At 39.6% G+C, this 17057-nt stretch overlaps 2 protein-coding genes across 3 annotated transcripts; one reads left to right on the top strand and one right to left on the bottom strand.

Annotated features, from left to right (window-relative positions):
* Positions 1 to 64: 64 nt before the first annotated feature.
* mettl23 (methyltransferase like 23) lies at positions 65 to 5361 on the bottom strand. Of its 2 annotated transcripts, none has more exons than XM_044330326.1 (5): positions 5339 to 5361; positions 2852 to 2956; positions 2533 to 2770; positions 1775 to 1859; positions 65 to 405 (listed from the first exon to the last, which is right to left on the bottom strand). In XM_044330326.1, the coding sequence occupies exons 2-5, from the start codon at positions 2933 to 2935 to the stop codon at positions 237 to 239; spliced, it is 576 nt and encodes a 191-aa protein (XP_044186261.1). In that variant the 5' UTR covers positions 2936 to 2956; positions 5339 to 5361; the 3' UTR covers positions 65 to 236. The 2 variants fall into 2 exon arrangements, with proteins under 2 accessions (XP_044186261.1, XP_044186260.1); XM_044330325.1 differs by lacking the exon at positions 5339 to 5361 and adding an exon at positions 3951 to 4234.
* Positions 4397 to 16026, top strand: jmjd6 (jumonji domain containing 6, arginine demethylase and lysine hydroxylase). The gene is made up of 6 exons (XM_044330320.1): positions 4397 to 4809; positions 6632 to 7020; positions 9424 to 9710; positions 11065 to 11200; positions 12645 to 12780; positions 14166 to 16026. The coding sequence occupies exons 1-6, from the start codon at positions 4681 to 4683 to the stop codon at positions 14295 to 14297; spliced, it is 1209 nt and encodes a 402-aa protein (XP_044186255.1). The 5' UTR covers positions 4397 to 4680; the 3' UTR covers positions 14298 to 16026.
* The last annotated feature ends 1031 nt before the right edge of the window (positions 16027 to 17057 follow it).

The following is a 17057-nucleotide window of genomic DNA, read 5'->3' as shown; positions in this document are numbered from 1 at the left end:
TGACATGGCTGCTAGCATCCGGTTACGATAAGTTCCTACAGTTTGGCTTGAATAGAAGCTTCTCCATAAATGTCCAACAAATGTGAAACTTCCTCATCTCTCCATTGACCCCCGTCGCTGTTGTTGCTCTCCTCCATGTTTATTGTTACCCAGCTGTGAGGCAACGACAATGAATAATGATGACAGGCAACATGTGCAGGGAAGTGAGACGATAAAAACCCCCACAAATCTGTCTTTTACTGTCCGTCTTCTGTCTTCAGTGTGATTATCATCATCTGGATGATGTGCCTGCCTGGTAGAGTCGATCCAGCCAGCTGAGATTTATCGGCGTTAAAACTCTCCAGTTTGACTTCGACACAGTTCAGTTTCCATCTGTGGAGCAAAGCTTCAATCGACCAGTCAGCACTGAAACACAAAGAGGACGACAGATATGAGAGTTAAAGCAGAAACCAGATTTTTTTCTCACAAAGCAGAAAAGATTCAAAAAACTTGCAGTAACCTGGCTGCATAAGTGTGAACACCCTTTTATAACTGGTTCAGAATCAACCAATGACATTCAAACGCTTGTTTAACTGTCATTAGTATCCAACTGCCATCAATTAAAGTGAATCTCAAAAAAAGTTCAACTGCTATTGTAAGTTTTTTTTATCGTAAAAGGTTTCAGTTTGTTTTTCACTTGAAGAGTCATGTTGTGCAAGTCTGTGTGAAGCTTCTATTCAGCTTCAGCAGTCTGAGTTAGTCATATCAAGTGGATATCTGACACATTTACATAAATTTCCCTCTTTGTGTTTCCTCGGACAGTGTTTCCCTGTTGAGCTGCAGGTGGAAGTATAGTAACAAAAAGAGGAACTTTGGCATTAAAAAGACTGTAACGTTGAAAGATATCTACTTGATTTGACTCATTTGGACGCTGAAGCTTCATATTAGCTTCAGATAAACTTTTAAATACATTTTTCCATCACTTCCATTGTAAGGTCATTATGAAGGGATCTTCTAATGGTCAGTATGAACAGGAGGAATGATTATGTTGAGGTGATGAGACGATCAGATGATTATCTTATCATTTTAACATACAAATACATTGTCCTTGGGTCTCTCTGTGTCTGCCTCCGGATAGGAATGTTCTTTTGTTAGTGTTAAGAGGCCCCACTGGCCTTTCCCATCCCGTTTCACGCCAAATAAGGTCATACTCTGCAATCTAGAATAAGCAAAACAAGTCAACAGCTCAAGGGGAAATGTGACTCTTATGTAACATAAGTGTGCATATAAATATATATCCTGTGACTGTGTGCCATTGGTTGTAATCATATAAGCTGATACGTTGACTAATTATAAATCATTTCTCTGTTCCTTCCTTTGTTTTTTCCATTCCATTCCTTTCCTTTGTTTGGTGAGACAAGCTGATGCAAATATTTGTGTGTTCTGTCTCCTTATTGTACAATAGTAATTTTTAATCTTCAACCCACCAGTGTTTTGTGTATTATTTCATGAGTGTTTAGTGTTTTCAGACAATTTCCACGACAATTACAGCAAGAAAAACAGGTTTCAATGTTCATTTGACGGCTGACTGCTGTTTTAAGACACTTTGAAAAATTGTGAACCCGTCCTTTAATGCATGTTTCACTTTGCTGCAGAGAGTTTCACTCATTTTCTATTTATTTTCTTCATCGTTAAACTTCTTCTATGGTACAAATACACAAGCTGGCAAAGCTACCGAAAACTAGACTACTGACGCCCCCAGATGACACCATTTCCCACAATCCCACAGATATACCTTCTTTCCTGGTATGTTGTCCAAAACTGGGCTGTCGGGTTTTTTCTTAGAAGAAAAGCAACAGTCACGAGGACATCTTCAAACTCTGTAACAGATCAAGAGATGAATTTAAATTTTACACTGTATTGTCAAAAGTATGTGGACAGCTGAACACGGCTGATTATTTTCTCCATCAAACTTTTTGTTTATAAAATGTCAGAAATAGTTCCAACCAACAGTCCAAAACCAGAACTCAAAACAGAGAAAAGCAGAAAATAATCACATTAGAGAAGCTGGAGCCAGAGAGTGTTTAGCATTTTTGCTTGAAAAAATTACGATATGTGTAATTTAATAATATTTTTTTTGCTTAAAACAGTCTGAATTAAAGATATTAACACTAAAAAACATCAGAATCAGACCCATCATGAGTAGTTTGTGTATAATTCTAGGATGTAAACTCCTCCTCAGGTCATTAAAACTCCAACAAAAATTAATTAGTAACTACTCTGATAATCAAATAATTGCTTTAATCATTTTTTGAACAGAAATGCCAAATAGTCAGTTGTTGCAGCTTCTCATATGTGAGACTTTGCAGCTTTTCTGTGTCACACATGATAGAAAACTACATATGTTTGGATTTTTTACATTTGAAGACGTCTCTTTTAACTTTAAGAAAGTAAAACAGGTATATTCTGACATTTTATAGACAAATCGAGAGAATAATTGGCAGATTAATCAATAATAATGTATGTACATGTTGTTTCTGCTCTGGAACCAACCTCCTGGCTCGTAGAAAACATCTGATCCCAGGATGATGTCCAGTTTTGGAAGCAGGACGAGATCAGGTGAGACTTCCCCCCAGGTGAGACCCACCACGAGCACATCAGTGACACCGTTGGCTTCACAGCTGCGCCTGCAGTTCTCCAGACAAAGCGGCTTCTTCGCATCGTCGGACAGGATCAACTTTGCACCACACCTGGCTGCCACCACACCTGGTAGACTCACACCTGCACCAAGCTGTGGAGAGAAATAACGTCCATCGTGTTGTTAAAGCTCAAGCTCCTTCTTTTTAAAGATGTCAGTTCAGATCCGTCTCACCTCCAGCACTGTCCTGTCTCTCAGCTCCTCTCGTTGTGTCCACAGATACTGAGCCAGCACCACTGCACATGGCCACACGTACATGCCGTACTGTGAATCCAGAACCTGAGAGGGACGGTCACAGTTTACAGTGAAATGATGCATTAGTTGTCAACTATTAAATTGATCGCCAACTATTTAACTGAATATCTTTGGGTTGTGGACAAAATAAGACATTTGAGAACATCATCTTTAGCTTTGGGAACCAGTGAAAGACATTTTCAGTGTTTTCCGGACCAAACAATTAATTGATTAATCAGGGATAATCAACAGATTATGTGATAATGAAAATAATCATTGGTCGCAGCACTAATCCATGCATAGGCAGTGCTGTATTATGCTCAAACTAACTTGTGCTCAGACTATATTAGGATAAATCTCTTCAGAGCATGTTGCTCTCCTCTCTATACTGCCTCCTTGTGGGCAAAGATTAAAAAGGCGAGCATGCATGAGTTTCAGGTTGCCTGTAACGATATTCCTTTTAAAAAACGAGGTCGTGCAGTGCAAGCGACTTGTTTAATGATGCAGGACTCGACACTTTCCAGGCTCTGTTGAAATCTGATGTATGAATGTATCTGTGGGTCATCATGCTGCTGTCAAATCCTAGTTTTAGTGTTGTACGATACCAGTCACCCCTGTGGAAACACTGGTATAACTGTCTTTTGTAAGAAGCGGCAATGTTTTTCTTTTTATTCTAATGTATGTAGTCTACCTTGTTTGTGTTGTATGTTTTTCTAATTGATTTTGAGTCTGACAATAAAGCCGAAATGAAATTAACTAAACAAATTCAACCAAACATTTTTAATGAATACATCTTTGTGTACTGGATGTATGCCGGATTGAAGAAAGGACTTTAACGTATCGTTGAAAGTCTCGCGTGTTCTGTTCTATAACGAATATACCCTTTTAATACCCATGATTAACTTAAATATACATATTTTAATAGCACTTTAGTACCATGACAGCATATCGTAAGTTGATATCAGCTCCACGCAAAGGTATACTACAAACTGCTGTGCATCCAGTATAATAATGTACTTATATAAATACTCAAACTGACCTCAGGTATGGAGACAGAAAGTGTGTTTTTCTTGTTTTCTCCAAACGTGAAAACTTTGTAAGCTAAGCTAACGTTAGATGTTTCGCCTCCGCTGTGGTCCATCGTGCATGTTAATGCCCCCTTAATTAAACTAATACATCTCCAGCTAATGTTCTCACTCCCCGTCTTCTCATTAGAAAATCATATTAAACCATTTTAACTGACAAATTTATGTTTTCATCGTATCATTATCAACCACGCTTTTGCCTTTATCCTTTCCCATGCTATTTTCGCGTCCACCAAAACACAAGAAGGATACACAACCACAGCCAATCAAATCCACGCAGTATGACTGGCGGGAAGGCTTATTCAACATTTTAACCAATCGTTGTTTTGCTTTCGCGGTTGCTGTGGCCAATGAGCTTTCTATATAGGCAAGCAGGGGCGGGCGCTGTTGAGTTGCAAAAGCATTGTGTCGCCTGCCAGCTAGCAAACTAGCTTCTGTTGTTGGTAACTGTTTATTAAAGTATTTCGACCAGGCAGGTGTAAAAGCGTCCTGACATTTGTTGGTAAAGACCTGGAGACGTGATTTAAATAGCACCCGACTTGTGGTTTTGTTGTCTTGTCACACAATTACGGCGAGAGTGTCAGCTAGCCGACAATCAGTGCAGGCTAGTAGCGTCGTATGTGTTTCTGCACTAGTGTCGGGTTAGCTCCATAGCTAGCTGAGCCGCGATAACACTCAGGAGGAATGAACCATAAGAGTAAGAAGAGGATTAAAGAGGCGAAACGGAGCGCCAGGCCCGAGCTAAAGGATTCATTAGACTGGATAAAGCACGATTATCATGAGACTTTCGACCTGTCGCATCACACCGTAAAGGTAACTGTCACTGTAGCATTCAGAGCTAAGCTAACAGCAGCTAGCCGCCGCAGGAGTGCAGTTTGTCACGTAGGCACAGAAACCTGACGAGCTGCTGGTCACGTTATGCCCATTTAGACTTTCAGCTAACATATGTTGACACTGAAAAAGTTTTGTTATGTAGTGTTTCATATACTTTATTCTGATAGCTCTGGTGCCTCAACAGTATTCAGATTAATGTCAATCTGAACAAAGATTGTAGATGGAAACACTTTCACTCAATGATTAATAAGTAGTAGTGGTGGAGTAAGAAGTAACTAAGTACATGTACTCAAGTACTGCATCAAAGTACAATTTTGAGGTATTTGTACTTGAGTATTTCCATGTGATGCTACTTTATACTTCCACTCCACTACATTTCAGAGGGAAATATTCACTACATTTATTTGACAGCTTTAGTTACTTTTCAGATGAAGATTTGACACAATGGATAATATAACAAGCTTTTAAAATACAACACATTGTTAAGATCAAACCAGTGATTTCCAACCTTTTTGGCTTTTGACGGCTTACAAAAAGCAGTGTGTAGTCGGGGTCACATCTCAGATGTCGGTGAAGTAGTATTAATAATCTAATGATGTCATATATATATATATATATATATATATATATATATATATATATATATCAATCAGTCAGAGGGACCAAACCTCTACTTTTACTGCAATACTTTAACTACATCAAGCTCATAATACTTATGTGTTTTTCATGAGGAACTTTTTCTTGCAATTGAGTACTTTTACATTGCTTTATTGATACTTTTATTTACGTAAAGGATCTGAATACTTCTTCCACCACTGGTTAATAGGAAGTTAAATGAAAGTATTTTTTCATATCATCAGTGGCCTCTGTCCAGGCACTACAGAGGAGAGTTAGCTTTAAGATATATCTGGTGCTTTAAATGTATTGTGAATTGTCCCTGTTAAATAAACAATAGTAATAACAAAATAATGTTAATAATTAGAGCTTCAACGATTGGTCGATTGACAAGAAATGAATTTGCAACCATTATGATAATCAGTTGACCATTTTCTGTCATTTTTAGGGCTGTAACTAACCATTATTTTCATTATCAATTAATCTGTCCATTATTTTCAGGATCAATTGATTAGTTGTTTATTTGATTAGTAGATTATTTGATCTGTAAAATGTCGGAAAATCTGGATCAGTGTTTCCCAAAGACGACGTCCTCAAATGTCTTGTTTTGTCCACAATCCAAAGATGTTCAGTTTGCTGTCATAGAGACTAAAGAAACCAGAAAATATTCACATTTAAGAAGCTGGAATCAGAGAAATTGGATGTTTTCTTAAGAAATTGCTCAAAACGATTCATCAATCAATAAAATAGTTGGTGTTTAATTCAATAGTTGGCAACTAATTGATTAATCAGCTAATTGTTGCAGGTCTAATAGTCTTTAAAGCAAATATTCATTAATTTCAGCTCCTGTACTGTGAAGATTTGCTGTTTTTCTTTGTCATATGACTGAAAAATGTTGGTTAGACAAAGACAAGACATTTTAATACATCTGCTTGAGCTGTGAGAAACTATTAACGGGCGTTTTTCACTATTTAATGAAAATTCCCAGACAAATGATTAATCAGCTATTCAAGAAAAGAATCAGCAGATAAATTTATAATGAAAATAATCATCAGTTGCAGCCCTGATAATAATGCAATGGATGAAATATGTTGTTATCCAGGACAGATGAGTCTGTGAGGATTCTGGAAATGCTGTAGACCAATACTCACTCTGTGTATCTCTGCACTGACGTTTGCTGTTTCAGGACAATGTTGAGCGTGTGGACGCCCTTCATGTCAGTCCTGAAGAGTTCATCCAGCGCTTCGAGCGGCCCTACAAGCCTGTTGTCCTGCTGAACTGCCAGGAGACCTGGCCCGCCCGAGAAAAATGGACTCTTGAGCGCCTCAAACGCAAGTACCGCAACCAGAAATTCAAGTGTGGGGAGGACAATGACGGATACTCAGTGAAAATGAAGATGAAGTACTACGTGGAGTACCTGGAAGCAACCAGGGATGACAGCCCGCTCTACATCTTTGACAGCAGCTACGGTGAACACGCCAAGCGCCGGAAGCTGCTGGAGGACTACCAGGTGCCTGTCTTCTTCAGAGACGACCTGTTCCAGTTTGCAGGGGAGAAGCGCAGACCGCCGTACAGGTGTGACCTTTGTTTAAAACTTTGCAGATTTTCAACCAGCATTGTATCATTACAATGCACCCATAGCTCCCCGCTCATTTACTGGCAAATCTACAAGTTGCCTGTCTTCTTCAGAGACGACCTGCAGACAGCCATCCAATCAGTAGATGATTGAACTGGACATGCACAATGCATTCTGGTTGTTGTAGGATTCCTCCTTAAGAGCAGTATGGGGACCCTACAGCCTTTTTCTGCTACATAGGTGACGTAGTTTTTAAGAAGTCATCATATTCACAGCAGTGAATTTTCCCTTTAACTCTTCAGCTAACCAACAACACAACTGGTAGAAGTGTCTGAGTGGAGTCGGGCTGTATCTTATTCTTTTTATTATTAATCTGTAGAATAGAATAAAATATATCTTGTCCACCAGGGTGGAAAATCATCTTCAGCTCCCCAAAACATAAAGACGCACGACACACGATTCTTACAAGATAGAGACAATGAAGCAGTCAGTATAAAAAGCACAGAGACATGGTCACATGAGACATCAAAAACAGATTGCAGAGTTAGAATACTGAAGGCACTTGGGATGAAGGACTTCTTAAATACACTTTTAGTTGCCAGAGTGACTCTATAGCACCACCTAGTGCTCAGAGGCTCAAACTGGCTGAACAGAGGATGGGAGATTATTTGCCCAGTTATCTGAACCTGTGCATCAAGATCTGTCTGATTCAGCTCACCTGCTGATTGATTGATGGATCACGTTGAGCTTTACTAGGCTGCAACTAACGATTATCGACTCATTTGCAAAATATTTTCTTCATTAAACTGTTTAGTAGTGGGGGTGTGTTTTTCTAAATGTTAATTAATAATTTGATGTTAATGGAACAAAGAAGGCAGAACTGAACTGTGAGGACAATCTGCAGCACACACACTGGAGTTATCTTCTAAAACGTTTTAGTGTTTGGGCACTTTCTTTGATTTAATGACTAAAAACATCACCTTTGCAAAATGAACATGACGTATATTGTGAATCCTTTCTGCACCATCAAAGAGAGACTAATGTTAGCAGAGCGGAGCCACAAACTCCAGCAGTAACAAACGAGACAGTTTGACCTACACTCACTGCAGCAGTCAGTCTGTTTCACCTCAGAAACCCTGCAGCCGCTCAGCGCGTCGGACAGCGATGTCTTTCCCCGGAGCTGCTCTCCACCCCTGGAGACATGACGTTAATAACAACCTCCCATTACTGCAGAGCAAACACACCAAATTCTGTTTTTACAAAAGACATTTAACCAGTGATGTCAGTCAGTAAATTACACTTTAATTTCAATATTCTCATACAGGCAGAAGACTGTAAGATACTATTAAATTAATGCAGTTAACTTTTTAAGATCAAAAAAAGCTGCTGACAGTGACCTTCATCCAGACCGTTTATCTTACCTGCCAGTCATGTTTCTGGAGTAAAAGAGTGAAAATTGTGCCTCCTTTTTTATTCATGCAATCAAAAATTGGTTTTGAATCAACAATCGATTCTGATTCAAATCCACCAAAGAATCAGAATTGAATCGTGAGATTCCCCCCCCCCCCCCGACTGTTCACTCAATAAAACATCACAGCAGCCCAGAGCACTGTGACATCATCAAATTTCTTGTTTTGTCCAACAAACAGTCCAAAAATATTCAATTCACTATAATTTAACACAAAAAACCCATCGAATTCTCACAACTTTGAACTATCAAATGTTTGTGTTTGCATGAAAAAACAATTGATATTTTTAATATATTACATTTAAATTCATTATTAGATTAATCCACTAACATTGTACTATAGAGCTGAAACAATTAATCAATTAAGTTGCCAACTATGAAATTAATCTCCAGCTATTTTGAGTCATTTTTTATGAAAGAAAAGTCCAAATTCACTGATTCCAGCTTCCTAAATGTGAATATTTTCTGGTTTCTTTAATCTCTATGACAGTTAACTGAATATCTGAATACAGTCTAGACCTGCTCTATGTGAAAAGTGCCCTGAGATAACTTTTGTTATGATACGGCACTCTATAAATAAAATGGAATTGAAGACAATACGACATTTGATGATGTCATCTTGGGCTTTGGGAAACGCTGATCCACATTTTTCACCATTTTTTGACATTTTATCGACCAAACACCACATCTGTTAATGGAGAAAATAATTGACGGATTAATTGATAATGAAAATTGTTAGTTGCAGCCCTGATGGTTCTACACCGCTAGCAGTGTAGAACCAGCAGCCTAAAACTGGTGTGAGGTTGTTTTGTTTTAACGTAATCCGCTTCTTGTCAGAAAGGGAAAGGAAGGAAGCGCCAGAAGCTGACGGACATGTTAACTGTCCACACATCTGGAACACCTGGTTTATCCTCTCACCCCGTCTCCTCCTCAGGTGGTTTGTGATGGGCCCGGCCCGCTCGGGCACCGGCATCCACATCGATCCGCTGGGCACCAGCGCCTGGAACGCCCTGGTTCAGGGCCACAAGAGGTGGTGCCTGTTCCCCACCAACACCCCCCGCGAGCTGATCAAGGTGACCAGAGAGGACGGAGGCAACCAGCAGGACGAGGCTATCACCTGGTTCAATGTGGTTTATCCCCGCACCCAGCAGCCCAACTGGTCTCCCGAGTTCAGACCACTAGAGATCCTCCAGAGACCTGGGGAGACCGTGTTTGTTCCTGGTCAGTGAAGCAACATCATTTTCTAAATCTTCATCTTCATGGCGAGAAAGCTGAATAACTTCTGCTCTTCTCTAGAAAAGAAGTTTTATAAACCAATCAGATTCTCAGCCTTTAGCCTTGTTTAGACCAGAATCACCAGGTACTTTGGAATCAGAGGAACTAATCTCAGGAACTAAATTTGGGACTGAAAGTCTCTGTTATGCATCCTGTTTGTGTTTCCACCACATCTGAGGAACCAGGTAGATCCTGCAGATTAGACCCACACACACAATTAATAAATGACGTTTAAAACGCAGTAGAAACTGCGTTTTTGCACTTTAGTTTCTTTGGTGCGTCCACAGACTCACAGCACGGACGAGTGTATTTAGACACAAACAGCTCTGTGTATCAACACGCAGTGAAACAGATGTGACCTGGATTCATGTAATGCCAACAGAGCTGATGGTGATGAAGCTGGATTAAACCCTCAGCTGCAGGATTTAGACTTCACCTGACTGACTGACTGACTCTGTAAAAAAAAAAAAAAAAAAACACTCTAAAGAAATACAGTTAGAGGAACAGTTATTACACCTTTTGCTTCATTAAGAAATAGAAAATACAGTTTTAGAAGTCTGGCATGGATGTAAACAGCCGTAATAGTCAGTTTAAGAAGTCGTGTTGTCACAGTGAGGATGTACTGATGGACAGATGGAAACTGAGCTTTGTCAAGAAATACTTTCAGCACTTAAGTCCCCTTAAAACCACAAACTGAGGTTTTCATATTTGTGTTTCTGTTCAGATTAAACAAACAAGGTTCATGTTAATTAGTGAGTTTTACAGATGTTTGTATAGAAAAGACAAAGCCAGTAAATTTGACTTTCTGTTTTTGCACAAAAAGTATTTTTTTAGTCAAAAGTAACATAGATATGATAGGTGCCACATAATATATTTATATATTATTTTCATAGTGCCTTTCAAAACAAGAATTACAAGGTGCTTCACAGAATATAATACCATAAAAAAAAAAAAATAGGTGTAAAGAGGATGAACACAGAGAAATTAAACAAAGATTTTTAAAACGTACACAGAAAATGCAATAAAACCAGGGAATCCAAGGAGTGAAACAGAGAGATAAAACATATAGAAATATTATACAAATGCCTGTACAGGTGAGTTTTTAAAGCTTTTCAAAATAAGGCGCAGACTCAGCCGATCTGATACTGAGTTTGTTCTGTGTTGGAATTCACCGTTTGTGGTGGACTGACAGACTAATCAGTTTAACAGTCTTGTTGAGAGGACTGTTAATGCGCAGCAGCAGCAGCGTTTCTTTTTTAATCATCTCTGATGTTAATGGTAACTAGCTGTGTGTCCGCAGGCGGATGGTGGCACGTGGTCCTCAACTTGGACACGACAATCGCCGTCACTCAGAACTTTGCCAGCACCACCAACTTCCCCATCGTGTGGCACAAAACCGTCCGAGGCCGGCCCAAGCTCTCCAGGAAGTGGTATCGGTAAGAATTCAACATTTGGGCTTGAGTTTCATGTTTCCTCTCTGTACATATATTTCTTATAAATACTCAACATTATTACTGATGTTTCGATGCTGCTGTTCATCATTTGTGATGTGAAAACATCAGATTTCCAAACAGTAAGTGTGCATATTACTTCAGTTATAAAATCCAAGTGCAGCACGGAGCGTCTCTCCTGATTGGCTGCTGATAGCACTGTCAGACGAAGAGTCGATCACACTGGACGGTTGAGGACCAGCGTCTGCTTCTAAAGTAATTTAACCGACTTTACTAACATTCAAAACCTGAGCTGAGAGTCGGAGCAGGAAACGGTCCCTCTGCTTCACGCCGTCCTCTGTTTCCATCACGGTTATATATTTAAGTTAACATGTCGTACTGACACCCTGCATCACTCTGTATGTTAATCGCTTTGAGTCATTTCTCAAGAAAAAATGTTAAAATTCTCTGGTTCCAGTTTCTTAAATGTGAACTTTTAGTCCACTCTAACTGAAATATTACTGTGTTCATAGTGAATACGACTGTTAACTGAAAACCTTTTGGGTTGTGGACTGTTGGTCAGGACAGACATTTGAGGATGCCGTCTTGAGCTTTGGAAAACAGTGATCAACATATTTTAGATCAAAAGACTAATCGATTAATTGAGAAAATAATCAACAGATTAATTGATAATGAAAATAATCGTTGGTTACGGCACTACTCTGTATACAATGACGCAGCCACAAAACAAAAGTCTTCTCCAGGAAGTGGTATCTGTCGGCTGTTCGGCGGACGGACGGAGGGCATCTGGTGTTTCGGTTTAACGAGGTTAACCGTGTTAACTGGTGACTCTCAGCTGGTCGCTCGTAGCGACGGCAGCTGGCTCCTAAAAGTCTTATCAAATTTACATGAATCAATATATATCTGTGTTTATTATCCTCAGTAACCATTTACATAATTTAAACTGTGCTCAGCGAGAAGCATTGACCTTGTAATGTTTCTTATAATGTTGGAAACAGACAGTAGCCTCTAAGTTGGCAGCGCAGCTGTAATACATCTGGATTATATACAGTTATTCTCCATTGGAAAGTGGCCCATATTCAACTAATTAACCTGCTTTGTCACTGTGTTCACACAATATGTTCAGTTTGTGGATAAATATTGTGTAAACTGTCTGTTTAACTTGTGACCGTCAGTTTGGATATAATAATAATAATAATAATAATAATAATAATAATAATAATAATAATAATAATCAACTGCAACAACATTCAGCGTTTCCTCCAACTATTCTTGACAAGCTAACATTTATAATTATTCATTCTAGAAAAATAAGTGAATAAATGTTAAAGCTTCTTGTTGGCGACGCCGTTTAATTCACATAATGTAAGACAAAAAGGGACCAGATGAATAAATACTGTGTTGAACGTTCATTTTGTTTGTTTGTCAGTATTTTGAAGCAGGAGAGACCTGATCTGGCAGCTCTGGCAGACAAAGTGGACCTGCAGGAATCAACGGGCATCGCATCCGACAGCTCCAGTGACTCTTCATCATCGTCATCCTCCAGCTCGTCTGACTCCTCTGATGTATGTGCTGACACACACACACACACACACACACACACACACACACACACACACACACACACACACACACACACACACACACAGTAACACTCAGATTCAGGCATACTGAGGTCTTGATACTTGATACCAAACGTTCACAAGCAGACATGATAATCACATGAGAGCAGTGGAGTTTACTGATCCCGATCGGACTCCTTTAATATTGATTATCTGCTGATAGCAAGTCCAGCAGAAGATATGACACTGTGTTAGTGCACAAGCATAAACGTTAACGATGCAACTGCCCCGAAAAAAAAAACCGTACACTGGATACAATTTGGGACGAACTCGTGATTGTTTCTTTAATAATTGATTAGTTGTTTGACTAAAGAAACCAGAAAATATTTAAGGTACTGGAATCAGAGAATTTGGACTTTTTTTTCATAAAGTTTCTCAAAACGATTAATCTACTAATCACTAATCATATTGATTTAACAGCTGATGATATATCAATGTTAAGGTCTTTGCACACTAAGTCCGACAAAAATCGTGACGCACAGAAACCTCGCACACTGAGTCAGATGTGTTTTTTTATTATTATATTCGTTGTGAAAATTCGCAATACGAGGCAAAATGGAGTTGTCAAGCAGCGAGGATGATTCTGTGGTCCTCTAAGAACCACACAGTAAAAAGAACAACATGACACACACACACACACATAAATATTCAGACAGCCTCAAAACGCTGCAACATACAGACAAGATCATGGTCACTAGTCGTCCTGTGATCAGCTGATAGTATCAGTGTTTCCAGGCTGTGTTGTTTGCGTGTACGGTGGCTCTGAGTGGTCAAACAACTCTGTAAAGGCTTTTGACGGATGCAAAAAAAAAAACGCAGAAAATCGAACCTGCTCCGAAAACTTTAATGACGGATGAAACTTTCGGAGTCGGTGCGTAAACGTGATTGACACAATGTGACGTCGGATGAAAAAAACGGACTTGGTGTGCAAAGACCTTTATGTTCACATCTTGTTTCTGATGGAAACTAAACATCATTTATTGCAGCTTTAAGCTTATTTTTTTGGCATGTCGCCTTTATTTTGTAATAGACAGGAAGCAGATCATTGTGTGACTGCCTCAAGTTTTGTATTTTTTATGCTCAACCAGAGAAGTCGTTTCCTTCCTGCAGTGTGTTGGATATAAAGTTCTGCTGAGTGTGAACTCTGTTACAATCCCTGCTTATATAAATCCGCACGCTCAGGATCACACCTGTCACCAGGGACAGTCAGTCAAGGAGTTAGCGCTGCCAGCAGGTGTTAACATGTGACGGATATGTTCATGTCTGTAACGTAATCCACTGTAACCATGTGGTTGTTGTTGTTGTTGTTGTTGTTGTGTTCCCTGCAGGCTGAGTCAGGCTCCGAGGGCGACGCCATGTCTCACCGCAGGAAGAAGAGACGCACCTGCGGCATGACGGCCAACGGAGACACCCGGAGCCAGGACGACTGCGTCAGCAAGGAGAGGAGCTCATCACGGTGACCCCAAGCTTTCCGTCCGGCCCCGCCCACCCAACCCCCCCCCCAGCGGTGACTCCTCCTCTCACAAACACACCTGCGACTCCCAGCTGCTGCTAGGCTAGTGTAGGTAAACCCCCCTGTCTGTCTGTAGAGATAACACGGCAGAGAGATCAAGGAGGATTTGCTGGAGACCCGCCACCACTGTGCTTTTCAACACCAATCAATATGTGTTTGTCTGTGTAGCTTCTGTAGTGAGAGGAGACGGAGGGGAACATGAAGATGACGGACTGGTCCGGGGTTTGAGGGCGACTCCAAGAACTTGTTGTTGGGCTTTAAAACTCTCTTGTGCTGCTTTCTGGTGTGAAGTTGTGAGGAAATCTGGGGATCTTTTAACTGTAAGAATGATATTTGTTGACACATTCAGCCATCAGAAAAGGTGTGAAAACATGAATCCTAAACACAAAGGCCACCGCAGCAGTGCAGGTCTTCGGGTTCTGGACAGGATCACCAGCACTAACAGACACCTAAACTTTAACAATATTAAACTAACACATGGGCCTCTAGTTTTACGGTGGTAAACTGGCGCTAACAGCTGATCAACACTCGGTCAGATCAGAAACTGTCAGCGCAAAAAAAATTCACCCACAAAACAACAGCTGGGAACATGTCAGTCACAACATCTGTCCAAGCTTCTTTGTTTTCTCTGTGCCATTTATTCCCCTTTGACATTTTGCCCTTAAGATTTTACCAGAGCTGCAACTAACGGTTACTTTTCTCATCAATTAATCTGTCGATTTGCTTTCTCGATTAATCGATTAGTCCATAAAATGTCCACATATCAAACATGTGGATCAGTGTTTCCCAAAGTCCAACATGATGTCATCAAATGTCCAAAGATGTTCAGTTTACTGTCAGAGACTAAAGAAACCAGAAAATATTCACATTATAGAAGCTGAATCAGAGAATTTATTTTTTCTTAAAAAAAGATTGAAAACAATTAATCAATTAATGTAATAGTTGGTAACTAATCGACTAATCGTTGCAGCTCTACAACAGTCCCAAACCTTTTTCTTTCAGTATGTTTTTCTGTAATCAGATTCTTTGTTTTGTCTGAACAAAAGTCCAAATCCAAAAGATTTATTCTAATAACTTAAATTTGAGATCAAGGAAAAGCATCAAACATTTAGCGTCACTGCTAAAAGAAATAAAATAATGAATCTTTTCCGTTTTCCTTCAGGGATAATCACATATATACATTTAAACCCGAGAGTTAAAGCTTCCTGCAGCTTCTCTGAAACCGAGTACATTAATTGCAGAATCTGTGCAGCTGGTGTTCATCTGTTGCTAAAGTGCCTCTAAGAAGTGATGATGATGATGATGATGATGATGATATGTGAGCGTTGTCGGCCTGCGAGGCGTGTCAGTGTGACTGACCGTGTTCGGTGTTTTTAAATCGGTTCTTAAACTAATGTGAAGGCACTACTGTATGTGGGTCTGAGGTCGGTCACACGGTGCCTTCCATCTGCCTTTCTGTCTCAGAGCGTCTCCTCCCTCCTCTGGACTGTAGTAGTTGTTAGCGTGCAGGACGGACGGATGCTGATGCTGAATCTGTGTCTCCAGCTCAAATGTTGATGATGAAACGAGAATGAGGAGAGGAGTCTGTTCACGTGCTGAGACGGGACACTCAGACAGAGCCTGATGTGATAAAAGTTCATTTTGTTGGTGAATAAAATCTTTTCTATGACTGAAAACGTGTTTGTCTGATCATTCTGCTTTCTTTTAAAACTTATTGAAGGTTGTTTTTACTAAAATAAAGATATGATTGTTCACAAACACTACCCTGTTTTTATATAAAACAACACAGTCTTCTTACACAAAAACAGATAACAAATTAGACATTTAACAATATATAATTTCCGTAATATGTCTCAAATAAGACACAATATCTCAAAGTTTTGATCATAATTTGCAGTATGATTTGTATTTAAATTTTCACAGTGGAGTTTTGCTTATGTAAATCTGTTTTATTGTAAAAAAAATATGATTTACTAAGTTGAAATGGATGGTATGTCAAGTTAATATAACTCATAATTATAAACGACTATATCAGCATGATGTTTTAAGTTGCAACAATGAGACAATCAGAAATATGTGACTACAAGACTATTGATCCTCACACATCACAGCAACACAAGAACCAAAGTGAAGAGTTAGAAAAACAGATAAATGATTTTAAAAAAAGAAACATTCAAGATGAATAAAACAAAAAATACATCATATAAATACTGGCAACTGGTCAAGTATTTTTTTATTTGTATAGCCCAAAATCACAGATCCTATATTTGTCTCATCTATACAATCTATACAACAATACATCCTCTGTCCTTAGACCTTCAATTTGAATAAGGAAAAACTCCCTAAAAAACCCTTTAACAGGAAAAAAATGGAAGAATTTAAATTCCTTATTTTGACTGAATAGCACCCAAAAAATCTCCCTCTCACCCTCCTCCCTCCCATGGGGGGGTGGGGGGGTGGGGGGGGGGGTGTATGTTTCTACTCTGGGAGTTTGAGGGTTCTGTGCAGTATCTTAGCTGTTCCTAGGACTGCGCTCTTCTGGACAGAGACCTCAGATGTTGTACCTGGAATCTGCTGGAGCCACTCTCCCAGTTTGTGGGTCACAGCCCCCAGTGCTCCCATTACCACTGGCACCACTGTTGCCTTCACTCCCCACATCTTTTCTAGCTCCTCTTTCAGCTCTTGGTATTTTTCGATCTTCTCGTGT

The sequence above is a fragment of the Thunnus albacares genome, chromosome 17 (genome assembly GCF_914725855.1).
Source record: "Thunnus albacares chromosome 17, fThuAlb1.1, whole genome shotgun sequence".
NCBI lineage: Eukaryota > Metazoa > Chordata > Actinopteri > Scombriformes > Scombridae > Thunnus > Thunnus albacares.
This window is presented reverse-complemented; position numbering and strand designations above follow the sequence as displayed.